The sequence below is a fragment of the Phymastichus coffea genome, unplaced genomic scaffold (assembly GCF_024137745.1).
Source record: "Phymastichus coffea isolate CEN01 unplaced genomic scaffold, Cenicafe_Pcof_1.1 PCOF00028, whole genome shotgun sequence".
Taxonomy (NCBI): domain Eukaryota; kingdom Metazoa; phylum Arthropoda; class Insecta; order Hymenoptera; family Eulophidae; genus Phymastichus; species Phymastichus coffea.
The window spans coordinates 2,835,430-2,851,016 of NW_026706839.1; the positions used below are offsets into that span (position 1 = coordinate 2,835,430).

At 42.6% G+C, this 15,587-nt stretch overlaps 1 protein-coding gene across 1 annotated transcript; it reads left to right on the top strand.

Moving 5' to 3' along the window:
- Nucleotides 1-286: 286 nt before the first annotated feature.
- On the top strand, nt 287-1,972 carry LOC131662875 (facilitated trehalose transporter Tret1-like). The gene has a single exon (XM_058932846.1). It carries the CDS (start codon nt 287-289, stop codon nt 1,970-1,972), a length of 1,686 nt encoding a protein of 561 aa, XP_058788829.1.
- Nucleotides 1,973-15,587: the final 13,615 nt, after the last annotated feature.

Genomic DNA, 15,587 nt, shown 5'->3' on the forward strand with positions numbered 1-15,587 from the left:
GATAATCTGGAATATAGCTTTATTGCCCATTTAATGTGGAACTTCACAACTTGCATGACATGACACTCGCATTGATTTTGCGACAGTGACGACGAAAAACATATTTCGTGAGGCATAACAAACCAAATAGGTGAATGTCCAGATAATCTTATACGTATAAAAAATTGCGATATATGTGCGCGGTAACTAATGACGAAGATTATTTTTCAAATTTGTTCGATATTCCGATTATGGATAACGCATTTCTTTGGGAAATTCTCCCTTCCAATGCTAAATACACACATGCATGAGTCTTCACAATCTTATCAAAAAACCAATAAAACTTTTATTTGTAGTTATAAATAACTGCTCGATCGACGACTTTCATTGCGGCATCTGGAAAGTCAGGGAAAAGAGTCAGTCGCCAGTTTCTCTTGCTTACAAACACACTATAAACGTCACGATGAAACAAACTGACAAGAGTCCATTCAAAGCATCAGCAGCGAGCCTGATGAAATGTACCAATCACGTTCAATGGATCGCAGCTTTAGCAGGTATTACACTATGCTTTTTATGCGTGTGCGTCGTGTCTTGCCACCAAAACATTGCACTACAAACATTGTTTAATGATATTGCAGTGCTCATGTTGAAAGTGCAACTTGGCATTTACGTCGGCTGGGCGTCGCCCAACTTCGCTTGTCTCACATTAGAAACCTCATCGATACCGGCAACAGAGTCTGACATCTCATGGATGATTTCGATCACGTCGATAGCAGCAGCATTTGGTTCGATTTTTGGATGCGTCGTCATGGAATACATTGGAAGTAGGAAAACAATAATATTCACTTATTTGTTAATGGCTATCTCCTGGACGTGTCTTCTAGTGGCAAACACCATTGTTTGGTTATTCATATCACGAATGATAGGTGGGATTGCTTATGGAATTTTAACGTGTTGTTTCTCGATATATCTCGGTGAAGTTGCCGCTCCGGAAATACGCGGCGCATTGGTTGTTCTCTCGATTGTTGGCAGTCCTACGGGAACCATAATTGGAGTCATTGCCGAAACATATCTGCAGATCAAAGTGTCAAGTTCGATATACCTGCTGACAGTTTTAATTGGTGTTGTGATGTTTCTCTGGCTGAAGGATACTCCGTACTATTTAATGAAGAAAAATGATGTAACCGCTGCGAAAAAGTCGATTCAATTTTATCGTGGCAAAGTCGACGTGGAAAAAGAGTTGAACGACATAGAAAAGTTTGTTGAGACGAGTGAAGGAATCAGTGATAAGCTTAAAAAATTGAAAGCTCCGGCGGTTAGGAAATCACTGATTATCGTAGGTATTGCTGGCGCACTACCTAATGCCTGCGGCTCGTTTACCATTAAATCGTATATGCAGAAGATACTAGAACGTGCCCAAGTCAGTATAATTCAGCCAAAAGTTATCGTCATTTACAGTTATCTCATATCAGTGGCGTCAGTCTTGTTAGCGATGAGTCTGATCGACCGATTAGGTCGCAGGTTACTCGTCATTTTGTCGAGCGTTGGGACTGCGGTATCTTTGACAACATTAGGATTACATTTTTATTTATTGAAGCTAAACTTTGACGCCGACGTCTTACAATGGCTGGCATTGTCGTCACTGGTTTGCTACTTGATTGCGTATGCGATCGGATTTGAAATAATTCCTGGCACTCTGTTCAGTGAAATGTTCTCGCAGAACATAAAGAGCATAGCTGTGTGTGGGGTAGTTTTGATGCAATCGATTATTGGATTCGTCGTTACTAAGTCTTATCAACCTATGGTTGATTATGCAGGTGAAGCGTATGCATTCTGGACGCACGCTTTCTTATCTGCGCTGGGGATCCCCTATGCCATAGTCTGGCTGTTAGAAACAAAGGGAAAGAAATTCCATGAGATTCAGGATGATTTGCATAGAAAATCGAGATCACGGAAATCTCCTAAAGTGAACGATACGCCTTGTAAATGTTAACTTGGCGTGGAATGGAATGTGTATTGTTGTACTGTGACCTCTGTTGTACTGTGATAGTGTAAATAAACTTACAATATATTTATGCACTTATTAGATGAATGTTTATACGTTTTCCTAGTCAATAATGTGCATTAATTAACTTTATGTATATCTCATAAGTTCCTGTCAAGTAACAAAAATAAAAATAAAAGTAAATTGATGGTAAAAAAGTGCAAAATAAGCGGAGGTGTTGCAATTTATACTCGAAAAACAACGATAATAAACTTATATATAAAACTAATGAAATTCACGGTGAGTATCGCTTGAGGCGTAAACAATCATCTCGATATAACTGATGGGTGCTTAATCATGGTCATCATTTTAAACATCGTTCGACCTTCAATTGACGACATCTTCTTGCACGTGTCAAAATTGCTTAAATATCGATCTTATCAAACGACTAATGATATTTTTGATCACAGTTATAAACGTTTCATGACTAAGATCGTCATCGTTAATAATGTAATATATTGTCAATATCAATGCTTATATTAGCGTGTACATTTATTTAAAATAAATGTACACGTTAATAAATAAATGTACTCGTATCTGAAAACTAATTATGAATACCTACGAGAATGTTCGTAATATGTCATATGGATCGTATTTCTTGTATCAATAACAGTAAATTCATTGCATTAAAAAAAACTTTTTATTATTTTAATGAATTTTACAGTATTAGGCTACATGACGCAACTTGTTCCAAAAATATTTCCATTGAAATCTGGTTGAAACTTGTTTCGGAAATAGTAAACTTTAAATTTGATTAAATAGATAATATCCGTCGACGCATGACATGGTAAAATACCTAAACCCAATTCTTTCATAATACGACTATGTGTGCAACAGTCATGTGCTATCTCTTTACCATGTTTGTCTTAAAAACGCCAGACAATGTTTATTAAGTAACGAAAAAGCAAATGTAATTGAAATAAAAAAATAATTTGTCAATACTTGATATTTATTTGCCTTTAAATATACAAATAAAAAATCCAAGATCTATAAAAATTCGGAACAAACCAGAAAATTGATATTTTCGAAAAAATAGGCGCAGATCGAACTAAAACAATTCGAGTAGCCAAATACCGCAGTAATAACGGCTAGTTCGAACAGCATCGAAATTAAGTGTCCGCGCGCGCACACTCAAATAAACGTAATGACAGCAGCTGCGTGGCCTAGAAAGCCGCGGCGAAATGCTCGCTCATTAAATCGAAAAACTTTTCGGAAGGGGCCATTCTAAAGCGAAAACCGACGTAGACACACGTCTGGTGAAACCCGTTAATACCTCGTCTACGCGAGTCTGTTGTGGGCGTGAATACAGTTTCGAAAAGTAGCCCATTTTAAAAAGCCCGTGATTCCGGTGGAGAGAGTGGCGGCAGTATCGAACGGAAGGCGATATAGCCGATAGATCTGCGTGCGCGACACTGTAATTTTCTGTCATTTGGCACATAACGAGCGCGCTCTATTTTTTGGGAGTTCTATATGTATATAAGCGCGGGTCCGCGAAAAAAAGGAGAGAGAGAGAGAGAGAGAGAGAGAGAGAGAGAGAGAGAGAGAGAGAGAGAGAGAGAGAGAAGAAAAACAAAAGAGCCAGCTACGCGGACGCGAATTTCTATGATTAGCTGCTTACGCATCTGCGTGTAATCATGGCGAAGAAAACGCATCCACGCGATGCCAGAGCGGGATAGCATTGTATCGGCGATGCCGATGATTGTAGTCATTACGCAGCGCGTTCTATCTCTTTCGTCTGTGCATTAGGATTTCGAAGCTCCAGGGCTATACGTATGGCAACCATTTGATTTGCGCCACGAGCGATATAAGTGGCTTGTATCGAGACAATCGACAGAAATAACACGTTCGCAGCTGTGTACATGCCTAATTCGTTTGAGGAAGTGCGCCTTTGATTTCGGCGATCGGACCTTTGGATGTATCTGCCGTGCACCGAATCGTTATCTGAATCAACTGCATTTTATTAACGATCAGTGCAATTGGCTGGAAATTATTGTCTTGTCGATTCCTTGAATTATGCAAATTGCTCTACTTCTGCTTACTATTTACATACCGATCAATGTAAGTATGCTCATAGTTGACCTCACGTCCGCGATTTTTCTATATCAACGCGGAACCTCGTTCACGAAAAATGCATGCGAACGTTCTTTTGTAACAGCTGTAAATAAATATCGACACAAAAGCACAGACAGAAAACCAAGTACAAACAAAAAAATAACTGTAAATAAAATACAAGCAGGGAAATTGAATAGTACAATGGCCTAGAAGATCCATGACTAACGAGCATTTAACGCCAGTGATATTTCCGAAAAATGCAGTCGACCGTAGCCCACAAAACATGGTAAAGTCCTTCGCACTCCACCCACTGGCCCTTAAAGAACCAGCCAAAGGGGCAGTCTTTGCGGTGACATTTATATTCGACTCGTTAGACGACGGCACGACTTATAATGCGCAAAAAGCAACGACGTAGATCGTTAAAAGGTGCAGTATTATGGGTGGAGATGCAGGCGCCTCGAGTGACAGGAAACGATAACTTTGGAAATGAAAAATAAAGCCGTAAAAGATAGGTGAGATGGATCCGATTGCCTAAGTTGCAGAGATGTACGTTTCCGGTCGATTGAATGCCTCATTAAACACCAACAGCTGAACGTTGCATCATGCGTTCGACTATACGTTTGCGCGTATTGTAACGAATGTATAAATACTACAGAAGCAAACCGGCTAAATATTTTTTTCTTTTGCAATTCATTTCCACAAGCACTCACATATTAAAAACAATCAATTGTCATGCAGAAAATCTAAAGCGCCGTACGTATACGTGCAGGCAAATGCGAGCGAGTACAACCCATCAATTATCACGACGTTAAGCTCGCGCGATCAAAAAGTCGTGCGTGGAGTAACCGTCGCATGTCGAAACTTGAAAGGTTTGTGCCCTCCGGCATCATTGTTGTTATTGTGCAAGTAAAGGTTGACGCCCCACATTTGGTCTCCTTGCGCGCCAATTGTACTGGTAGCTGTGCCCGATTTTTTGGACGCGCTATGGCACGCGCCCGTCGTGCAGCTGGCGAGAGAGAGAGAGAGAGAGAGAGAGAGAGAGAGAGAGAGAGAGAGAGAGAGAGAGAGAGAGAGAGAGAGAGAGAGAGAGAGAGAGAGAGAGAGAGAGAGAGAGAGAGAGAGAGAGAGAGAGAGAGAGCACGCGCGGACTCTCACGCCCACTGAGACACACCCCCGACTCGCACATACATGCGCCACGCGCGCTTTTATAACAATGTCCGGGACCGAGTTCTCTTGCATTGTCTCGCCAACTTTTATTCTTATACTTTTCGACGAATTTTCCCTTGTGCGCTGCTGCCGAGTTGTAATTTTGTCGCGGGCCGTGTAAATTGGGAAGACGAGGTATTGATGCATTGTGAAATTATATTCTTGCTTCGCAATCGTGTATCATTCAATCATAGATGGGGCTCTAAATTTTTTTGTCAATTAATGGTAATAGAAATTGTAACTTTCTAGCTTAACAACCACCACAAGTTATTAGCAATGCAGTTTTATAACACGATACCAGACCTACTGTTTCAACAGTTTATGTTGGAAAAACTACAATGAGGTGTACACTCAGCGACTGTAAAACGTAGTTGAAGCGCTGGAGAGCTACAGCTCACTTTTTCTACACCTACTGGCTTTTATTGCACTCCCTGTACGAAGCAAGAGCAGCGTGGTGCATAAGGACCCGGACGAATCACCGGCTCACGCTCTCTTATTTATTCCCGTATTTTGTTTTTACTATAACCTCTATTTTGTTCACATTGATTCATTGTTCAATTTCACTATCGGTGATTTATATTGTACTTTTGATTATTTATTTTGTTCACTTGTGTAGTAACATACATTGATTTTAAAAATCCAAGAGCTTGTATTTTGTTTTTCTTGACTAAGCTGAATACCAATTCCTTATATCATAGACCTGATACTAAAACTGTTCGCAGACGTAAACAAAAGACTTCTCGACCACACGCACGAAGCATGAAAAAACTTTGTCTGATAAAGTAATGTTTACGCGTTAGAGTATAGCTTTATAGCGGAGGCCTATTAAGCCACAAATAAAACTTACCACGCCGCGCGTTTCGGTCTACAGAGGGGCAGAAAACGAGTATGCAAACAACCCCTCAATTTCAGACGTAAAAAAAATAGAAAGCAGAAAACAATAACCGCACAGCATGCAGCCAAGCGCTGGCCAAGAAGAACAAGAAGAAGAAGTAGAAGGGAGTCAATAAAAAAGAAGGAAAAAAAGACAGAAAGAAGGAGCTTAGGGGGTTAAAAGAGCTGCGCAACGACGATATCGCCAAGGGGCGTTAGCCGCAATCTCAGATCCAGGCTAAACGATAGGCGCGAAACTGTTCAGCGCCGCCCATAGAGGCCCTTCCACGCTCCTTCTTTCTCCCTCTCGAAAGAAAGCTTCAAGGAGCTATGTTATTACCCTGCTTTCCATATCGTCCAAAAATTTTTTCTTACCTGTATGCGTGTGGGTATCCGCGTCTGCGCTGCACTGATTTCGGGCAGTTGAGGCCTCCCGGCTATTGCTGCACATTCATTTTGGCCGCGCAGCTCTCCTCCTACCCCCTCCGCCCTCTCTTAAATGCGACTTTTACCTCGCAAACATTTTTATAATAGCTGACCAAGAGGAATGTGCTGCGGCTCTGATATGTAATTGCGTGACGAGCTATGACTGCGATATGGATCGCATGCGACGAGTCTATTCTCGTGCTAAGGGTTGTGCTTTCGTGAATATGCTGAGTTAATTTGAGGTATATGATATTGATGGTTTTGAAATGCGAATCGGCGGATTATGCAATTCATGACTGCGCTACTACCAACATTTCTTTTATTCAAAATAACAAAACGGAATATGCCACATCAAAAATATATTTTCGTGAAAATTTTATTCACGTGTATCTTTATTGAGCATAAAATGACTTGAGCTTGTCCAATTGATTATTCTCTATCTCTACATTGGGGCAACATACGTAAAGAATATTTTTATTCTTTTCGTCATAGCCGCAAGATACTTGTTCGATATATTCGTATACATCATTTAGTTGTTCCTCTTCATTGTAATTGCTTGAACGAATCTCCATAAGCTTACTTTCTACTTTCGAGTATACATGAGGGCACAGAGGAAATGTGTGACATTTCTCATTAGTTCCACATGTTCCTATAAAGTAAAGATAGATTTTTCAATTCTCATATAATAATGTTTTTGTTTTCTCTTAATAATCTGTGGTTGGCATATTGAATCACTCGTGACAATTTAAAAATGTGTGCAATTTATATACTTACGATGGTTGGAAATTAGTTGGGCGGTTGCCGAATAATAAAGTAGACAGAGAACTTCCAGCAAGGTGAACTTCATGCTGAACGATTCAATACTTACTACTCGCTAAAGTGAATTACAACAGTATTTATAGGGAAAACTTCTCGATTTCCTACCGTTCACTTTTTATTCGAAATGATAAGTCCGCAAGTATTTGACGCACTAATTGAGTAGATAAGTGATTCACAGCGTATACTTTGTAAAAAGAAATTTTTTACGCTTGAGTGTTCGCTCAAGTAGAAAGTGCTTTGATATTGACAAGTAATGCTGAATATGAAATAATAGCCCAATACTTATCTACAGTTAAATACCTTATTCAAAGTAAATAATCAACTTTGTCAAACTAATTAGCTTATACAAAGTAATCACAATTTTTATGAGCTTTCCTTCTACAAACTCGCTCTATATTGATAGTTCCGTACATAAGAACTTTCCTTAATATCAAAATCAGACCATTTTATCAAGTGACGAGCGAAACATAACTTTTTGCCGAACCGCACTGATCCGTAGTCATAAATCACTTTCTTATACCTTTATAGCTTTTATATATTTATGAACAACACCCAAGCGAGCAGCAGTCTGTACAAAGAAGTACACGGCTGTGGAAAAACCAGGAGAACCTGAATCATTTCTCGGTATAGTTGCCAGTAGGGAGTATAAAGCGATCCGGATCCGTGGCATTATACAAGCAAACGAGAAAAGAAAAACAGAAGCGAGGCAGAAAGAGAGAGAGAGAGAGAGCGAGAGATATCATCGGGAGGCTTTGGAATAAAACTATAAACCGGGAGGAAACAATTACCCGGCTAGTGCTGCTGTTGGAAGATGCAGCCTAATGATAAGTGCCTCCGCACCGTCGCGTCGTTGAGCTGCTGCTGTTGCTGCCTCGCGGATGTGCACCCTTTTTGCCCCCCTCCCCCCTCTCCCCCCGTTCTATAAGCCTTTTACGATGAACGCGATGGCTACCCGATTTTTATTCAACTGGTGCTTCGATCGATACTGCTGATGTCATTTTTTTTGCAACTGATTCTTGCAACGGTAGAGATGTCATTGAAAGTTTTGCTACGAAAAAATGGCCAAGCTTTAGTTTTTACCCGTGGCAAATTGAAATTCCAGTACATCGCGCCGCCAGCCGACTCGTGCAATGAAAGAAAAAGAGGAGAGTGAGGCTCATCGAATGGCGAGCCAGACGCCGTAATTATGCCATATTCTTAAAGACATGATTGCGCTCGGCCGTAGCTTCCATGCACGTGAAAGTCAGCGCTAAAAAGCCGGCCAGCGCAAGATACTTGCGCCGCGAAAACCAGACCGAGCCGAAATGAAGAAATATCATTGCGCGCGCCGTCTGCGCTGCTTGGAGCGCGACTCGTCGTTAAAACGCGATATATTCGATCGGCGCACGGAGATAATGTTAAGCAGCGCGCGCGAACGCCATAACGGCGCTGCTGCCTTCCATAAACTTAACAATCGCGGCGCGGCGACGGCGACGGCAATCCACCTCGCATATTATATGCGTAAGCGCTTTTTTTTTGTCTTTTTTTTCCGCGTCGCGCCCCGCTCTCCGTTCGACTCTTTTGTTTTGGATCGGCGCGTACATAGCATTTGCATAAGTGTATATGTAAGGATCCCATTGGCCGCCTGCACATGCATGGAAACTGTTTTTTTTTGTTTTTTCTACAAGGCTGCTTTTTCGTCGTCGTCTCGCGCTCCTTTACCCTGTCGTCAGCTTTGAATTTGCACGAAGTGTGCTTTTTATAGATAATTTCTTTTTTCTTCGTCTAGGTGTACGTCGTCTTTTGTTCCCGCGGCAGAATAGGTTGTTTAAAATTGTTGAAAGTGTGTTTTCGATGACTCGCAATGTTATCCAAAGTCAGAGCAAGCACGCCAATTCTCAGGCCGAAGTGTGCTAAATCTCGATTACGGACAGTCGTGAACAAGCATCAGCTGCCGCGCATCGCAGCGTACATGCAGAAAACGAGAGAGCAGTTCCGCTCCTCACGCAAGTGCATTAAGGGGGTGTGGAGAACGTCTATACGACATAGCTAACGTTATACTTAGTCGGCTCGTTTTCTTTGTCTAGGCGCTCTTTCACGGTGGCAATTTATTATTGTTTTTCAGCTGCAGCGTCCATGTGAAAGTTTCGGAACGGTCATTTTGCTGCCGATTTTACAGCCGCGCTAATTAAAACGCAAACGTTTTTAAAGCTCTCTTTCTCTCTTTCGATTCGCCCGTTTAACGTTTACACGAATCAGCTAGCTTCGGCTTTTACGAGCTGCTCGGTTTGAGCTTCGAATGTAAGTGTTTCCATTTGCATATTCGTTTTCTTCTCCACGACTCGCACTTTTCAATTGTTCAAGCATACAGTCAGATAGCTTGTCGACGACGATAGATACAACTGTTTTTACAGCTCGGCACATCTTTCGCGAAATTGTTTCGTTATCCGCAGCCAACGTCTTTCGCGTGCCTCAGCGCCATTTCCTTCATCTGCGCATCCTTCAAGAACTTCCTCTTCCTTTTTTTTCTCGTAATATGGGAGAGCAGCGAGTGCCAAGCCCACGGAAGTCGCTACTTTATGCCGATTTCACGCGTTGAATAATGAATAATATACCAGGCGACACCGGGTAGTTTTCTTTTACCTCGAACCCTAACATTTCTTCAATCAGTATACGCTGCGCTTGGCCCTCATTATTCTCTGGCATGTCGAAAAAAGTTGCCGCAAATCACACGTACAGTTCGCCTATTTGTTTTCGGCAAAAACTTTCGTAACGCTAGCGTGATTCGCTGTGCGCGCACGCGATCGGCAATCAAAACGCGCGCAGCAACCTATTATCGAAGGAGTTACGACTGAATGTTTAAGTTTAGTTTCAGCGGTGTGCAATCTCGCCGTGACGATGTACGACAACAGTTGTGACGGCATTAGCGTCAATCGACTGCGCTAGCAGCCCCGCTATTACCGGCAATCGCAATAACAGCTCCGTTACCTCCTAACAAATACTCGGCCTACCGATGAGCGACCACGCCGCAACTTCGGTCGCGTTCGCGCTAAAAATAAGTGCTCCATCGATAAACAGAGCAACGCTACCGCGAGGAAAGTTGCGCTGTTCGATATGATTGCCGGTTCTTAAACCTCAAAGGGGTGTGTATGTGCGTGGATTGGGAGTGGTGCATTAGCGTAATGAGGGAGCAGATGCGCATGCGATGCGCGCAGATTCTTCTGCTTTGTTTTGCGATCGATGATTGGCGAGTGTCTGAGTCGAATTGTAATTCCAGGGATGCTAATACTGCTGCCGCGGGAATATCTGCGCCGGAAAGTCAACTCGCCAAAGACGAGCGCGATCGCTAAGCGAATGCACGCCCAAACAATTGCGATCCGATGATCATTCGTGTCCTATTCTCCGTTCTCGAGAGGTGCCCGATTTGCGGGGTGTCATTTACACTTCGGCGCTTGTGCGGTTGCATACGGCAAGGCGCCCACTGGTTCACCAATGCAGTACTACGAATGAACGGACAAATATGACCGAACAGATCTTGTGCATTCAAATATTGTAAATGATCGTAACGGTAAGTGCTCACCCAAAGCTCGCTCACCTCGCGTTTATTTTTTGAGAAACCGTAATCGGTATGTGGCTCGAAACGTCAGATCTCTCTATCCCATTTGATTTTAAAATCTATGCATCCGGCGATCAGTCTAACGTGCTGTGATAAAAGCGGCAATGGCGCTAACCACGAGCTCTTACGAGCCGCATTCCGTCGAGATGATGTGATATCAATTTTAATTGTCTCCTTCTGAACGTATCCGTCGAGCATCCAACACGTTTAATAAGCAGCCTCGCTCGAATAGCCACAATTTTTTTTATCGCTTTTCGGGTACACCGAGCTTTGAAAAGGTAAAAAAAAAAAACAAGCAAAACAAAAAGAAAAAAAAATCGAGCATCCATGAGCCTGGTAATAATCACTTGCATCGCTTTCTTTTCTTCAACACATCGGCAAAAAGAGAAGGAAAACAAACGCAGAGGGAAAAAAATGTTAAAAGCCATGAGATATTTAAGCCTCTCTGGCTCTCCGGGCTGCTCGCACTTATATGTAAATGAAACGCTGGCAAAAGGGCATAAAAAGCAGGCAGCTGTGGCGGCGGTGATGATAATCGTTGCAAGACGGCGACCGAGGCTTTCGCGGGTTCGACGGCACGCACGCACGTACGGCGATGGTTACCGGTTCCTTTTGAGCTTCGCATGACATTACGCATTCAAGTGGCCGAGCGCTGCCGCGGCAGGGCGCCATTTTGCTCCGACCATTTTTGCCGATCAAATCTTAATTGCTGGCTTGCGGCTGTCTACGCTGGGCGTGGCTAAAAACCTCGCGCCCGCTCCTTCATCGGCATCGACCGGCATGCGGCGCACGTATAACTGCCCGCGCCTTTTCTTCCTCCTCCTCCTCCTCCTCCTCCTCCTCCTCCTCCTCCTCCTCCTTCTCTTCCTCTTCTATTTCGCGTGCATGGAGTATGAATCTCGCTTCGAACGCCCGCCAACTTTCTTATCGACGCGTGCATGCGGCTCTCGAACATCGCCAATTACCAAAGCTTCTTGTTTTTTGTTCATCTTCTTCGTTTTGACTGAGGCGGCGCGCAGGGAGGATCCTTTGAATTCACGGAAATGTGAAATCGCGAACGATGATTGTCGGCTTTTATGCCGACCGATTCATACGGCTGAGCTTCTTTCTGGCCAGAGATTTTCAGATTATACGCTGCGGAGCTTTTCTGTAGATGTGCGATTTTTCGCGCTTGATACTTCAGAACTTCAGGACGGCTTTGCACTTTAAGCTGCATAGCCGCAAAGACGTACGTTGCTCTTAGGCTTCTCTATCCGCAATGAGTGTATATAGGTATGCAGCTCAGCAAATCTCAGTTGAAGGCAGAAAGCAATATTACAACTGGCAGATGATAGTATATACTAATGTTTTGCTAATTATAGAGATCAGCCGCGGAGAAACGTTCCACACATGAGCATTCCAAAGCCAATTGTTTTAGAAAAGACGAACTCGACGAACAACACATCCGAAAAGTCTTGAAATAGCGTAATAAAAGAGCTCATAAAAGATAAAATTACCAACTACCACAAAAATAGGCAGTGAGTCGGCGCATACAAACGTTTCCGTTAAAGAAGAAGGAAAAAAAGCAGAAGTAATCGCCAACGATTGAAAACGCGCGAGCGCCCTTCAAAACAATAGCACATTTTCAATAAATAGCGTGCGAAGCGAGGCGAGACGAGTGGTCCGAGAGATAAGGCTCTTAATACTCGAAAATTAAAAGGTTTCGGTTTCTTTCACTTGCGCGGCTGCAACTAGAAAATCACCGCTCATCGGCGCTGAGCTCGCACCGAAGCCGACAAAACGTGGAATTATCCTCTCTCGCACAGACCTACGAGGGAATGAAAGCAAGACAGAGGGATAAAGCAAAGAAAGAGACCCGCTGATGGCATCTTTGTGTGCCGGCAAAAGTCGGTAGCTCTCGCGCAAACTAATGACATCTTATTACCTGCAGCGACGACTCGCCGTGTACGAATCGCCACGAGCTTTGCGGCCAGCAAGTGCTTTCGCTAGAGCAGCATTGCAGTTATGCGTGCGTGCAGGCACGCATCGCGTATACCTGTGTCGCCCTACTCTCCTGCTTATTCGATACATTCTTATAGCAGCCGCGTCACGGGAACTTGACTCTCGCTCTTGCCGCGGTAATCGAACGAGAATTGAGATATTAGGTATGCAACGAACGGAGTAGACGCGTAAACGACGTAACACAGTTGCCATTTAAAACAAAAAGCGAGCCTTTGCGACGTCAATGGATTTTATTTATTTTCGCGGTTGGGTGTTCGATAAAAAGCCACTTCGCCACTTGTAGATATGATACTCGATCACTAGCCATCGAGCTCCCATTTTATTTACGAGCTTGACGGTTGAGTTGCCGCTGGCGCACTATACAACCGCAGATATGAAATAGTAACTCGGAGCGGCGATGAGCGTATGGAATTGTGTGTTATTACCCGCCAATTCGGATTTCAATAACGTCACGCACATCGTAAAGCAGCGGAAACGGCATTTTTGTCGGGCTCATTAAACGCGCACTCTCGGCAAGAAATCATATGTGATATATGGACGTCCGTATACGTATGCCGAACTGCACGTGCACCCGCGATGAAGGTGTGAGCGCCATTAAAAAATGGATAACACGCTCTTCCATCGCGCGAGCTCGTATATCGTCAGTTTGACTAATTTCTGTAATCCACTCTATTACTAGCACCCGCTGCGAGTCAACAACGGAGTTTCATCTGCACCAAGCTTTTTATTAAGCATATCGCACGCGGTACGTTAATTCATCGCTCTCTTTGTACGAATATTTAGTTATCTCTTTGACTACTTCATTTGTTATCATTACAATTAATCGTTGCGTATACGGCGGAAAAAGATAACTACACTCTGCAATGCATGCGCAAACATCTTCCTATATACACCCTCCGAGGTTAACAGAGAGGCGGCATTAAATAACTAAGTATATACTTATTACTCAAAACTTGGTTATAGAGTATTAAGCACATCACCATATGTATGCTCTCAGACAAATGGTGGAAATATGAATGTTGAATTTAACATGATAGAATTTTTTCATTATTCAGCGCGTTGTGACTGAGTATATAGCGAGGTATTGTTAGGTACTTAATTACTCAATTACTCAAAAAAATAATAATTCTACAGCTTTACACAGTTTCTCAGGAAGCTATGCAGCATAAGGAAATTGTGCACGCATTTGAATGAATTATCAATTTTATTCAATAAAAAATGATCTTTGACAATTACACGAAATGACACAACGTTCTCTGAGTAACGTTGGCAATGTACATCGATACACGTGAGACTTATACATCTGCGTATCTTTCAGCTCGGAGGTATATACTCGTTCGCTCTACATGTAATGATGCCTCATTGCAAGGCTGGAGGCGAAGAAAAAAAAAAGACGAGCGGCAAAGTTGCGTACTTTTGAAGAGAGCGACTATACGAGCAACGATGCAGCAGCGCATCGCGCGTTTTATGAGCGCGAAACGCAGCCGATGGTCCATTACTAGTTTCCGACTTGGACCAGGAAGTTATTACGACATCGTTAAAAACGTCAGGTATCTTGATAGTTTCGCGCTTCTCGTTTTTAACTATCTGCCACGCTTTCCTATCGATAGAATGCTGTTAAAAAAGATGTCCAGAGCTCTTCTTTTGCAAGAACGAGAGATCTACTCGTAGAGATGTAGAGAGTCTTCCAAGATTAACGATTCAGAAGAACTTTGCAAAGTTTGTAAACAAGCGGATTATGTTTAAGTTGGTTGTCTAACCACGCCAATACCTTATCTACTTCGTTCACATTGAACAATTCCTTATCGCAACACTTATTTATTCGTTATCGATATCTTCACACGAGTATAGCATTTGTTGCAAGATAAAACATCAAGTTCAATGAGCTTTAAAACATTTAAAAGTCTCACGCACCGCAAGAGCGAAGAGTCTTTCGTTATTATGTAAAATACCGAAAAATTACTTAGCCGGTAGTAAACGCCACTCACCCATTGCGAGCTTCTTACAATGGGGCATACATCATTCCTTTATACGTGGCAAAGAGGGAAAAAGCTCACGGGGATTGAAACTGATGGCCGTATCGAACGACATATGTATGTACTCGCGGTAACCATCTGACTCTTCAAAGCTCGCTAAGTGCGTTTCATTATAGAACAGCTGTTTTACCTAAATCGATTGCTTTTTTACAGCACTTGCCTCGCATAAGGAGTGCTGTAAGAGTGCATAACATTTTTACTGTTCGATGAGCGCTTTCTCCTTTGTTCTCTGCGGCGTAAAAAGAAAAATATGTTTTTCAACTAATCTTTACACTTTTATTAAATTTTTCACAAGTATGCAGATGACGTCCTAAAAGAATAAAATATATCGTTGCGATTACCGACAACTGTGTTCCCGGTGCGCGTTTCGCTTCACTATTCCTTTCCCTTGCATTCCATCAAGAATTACAATAGCGACTTTTCTCTCTTCGGCTCTATTTACGTTAAAACGTGCGCTATCCATTAACTCGACCATGTAGTGCTTACATTGTTTAACACGTAAAGACGTGCTCCTGCCAATATGCAGTCTGCTATTAAACAAACTTGAGAGCTGCCA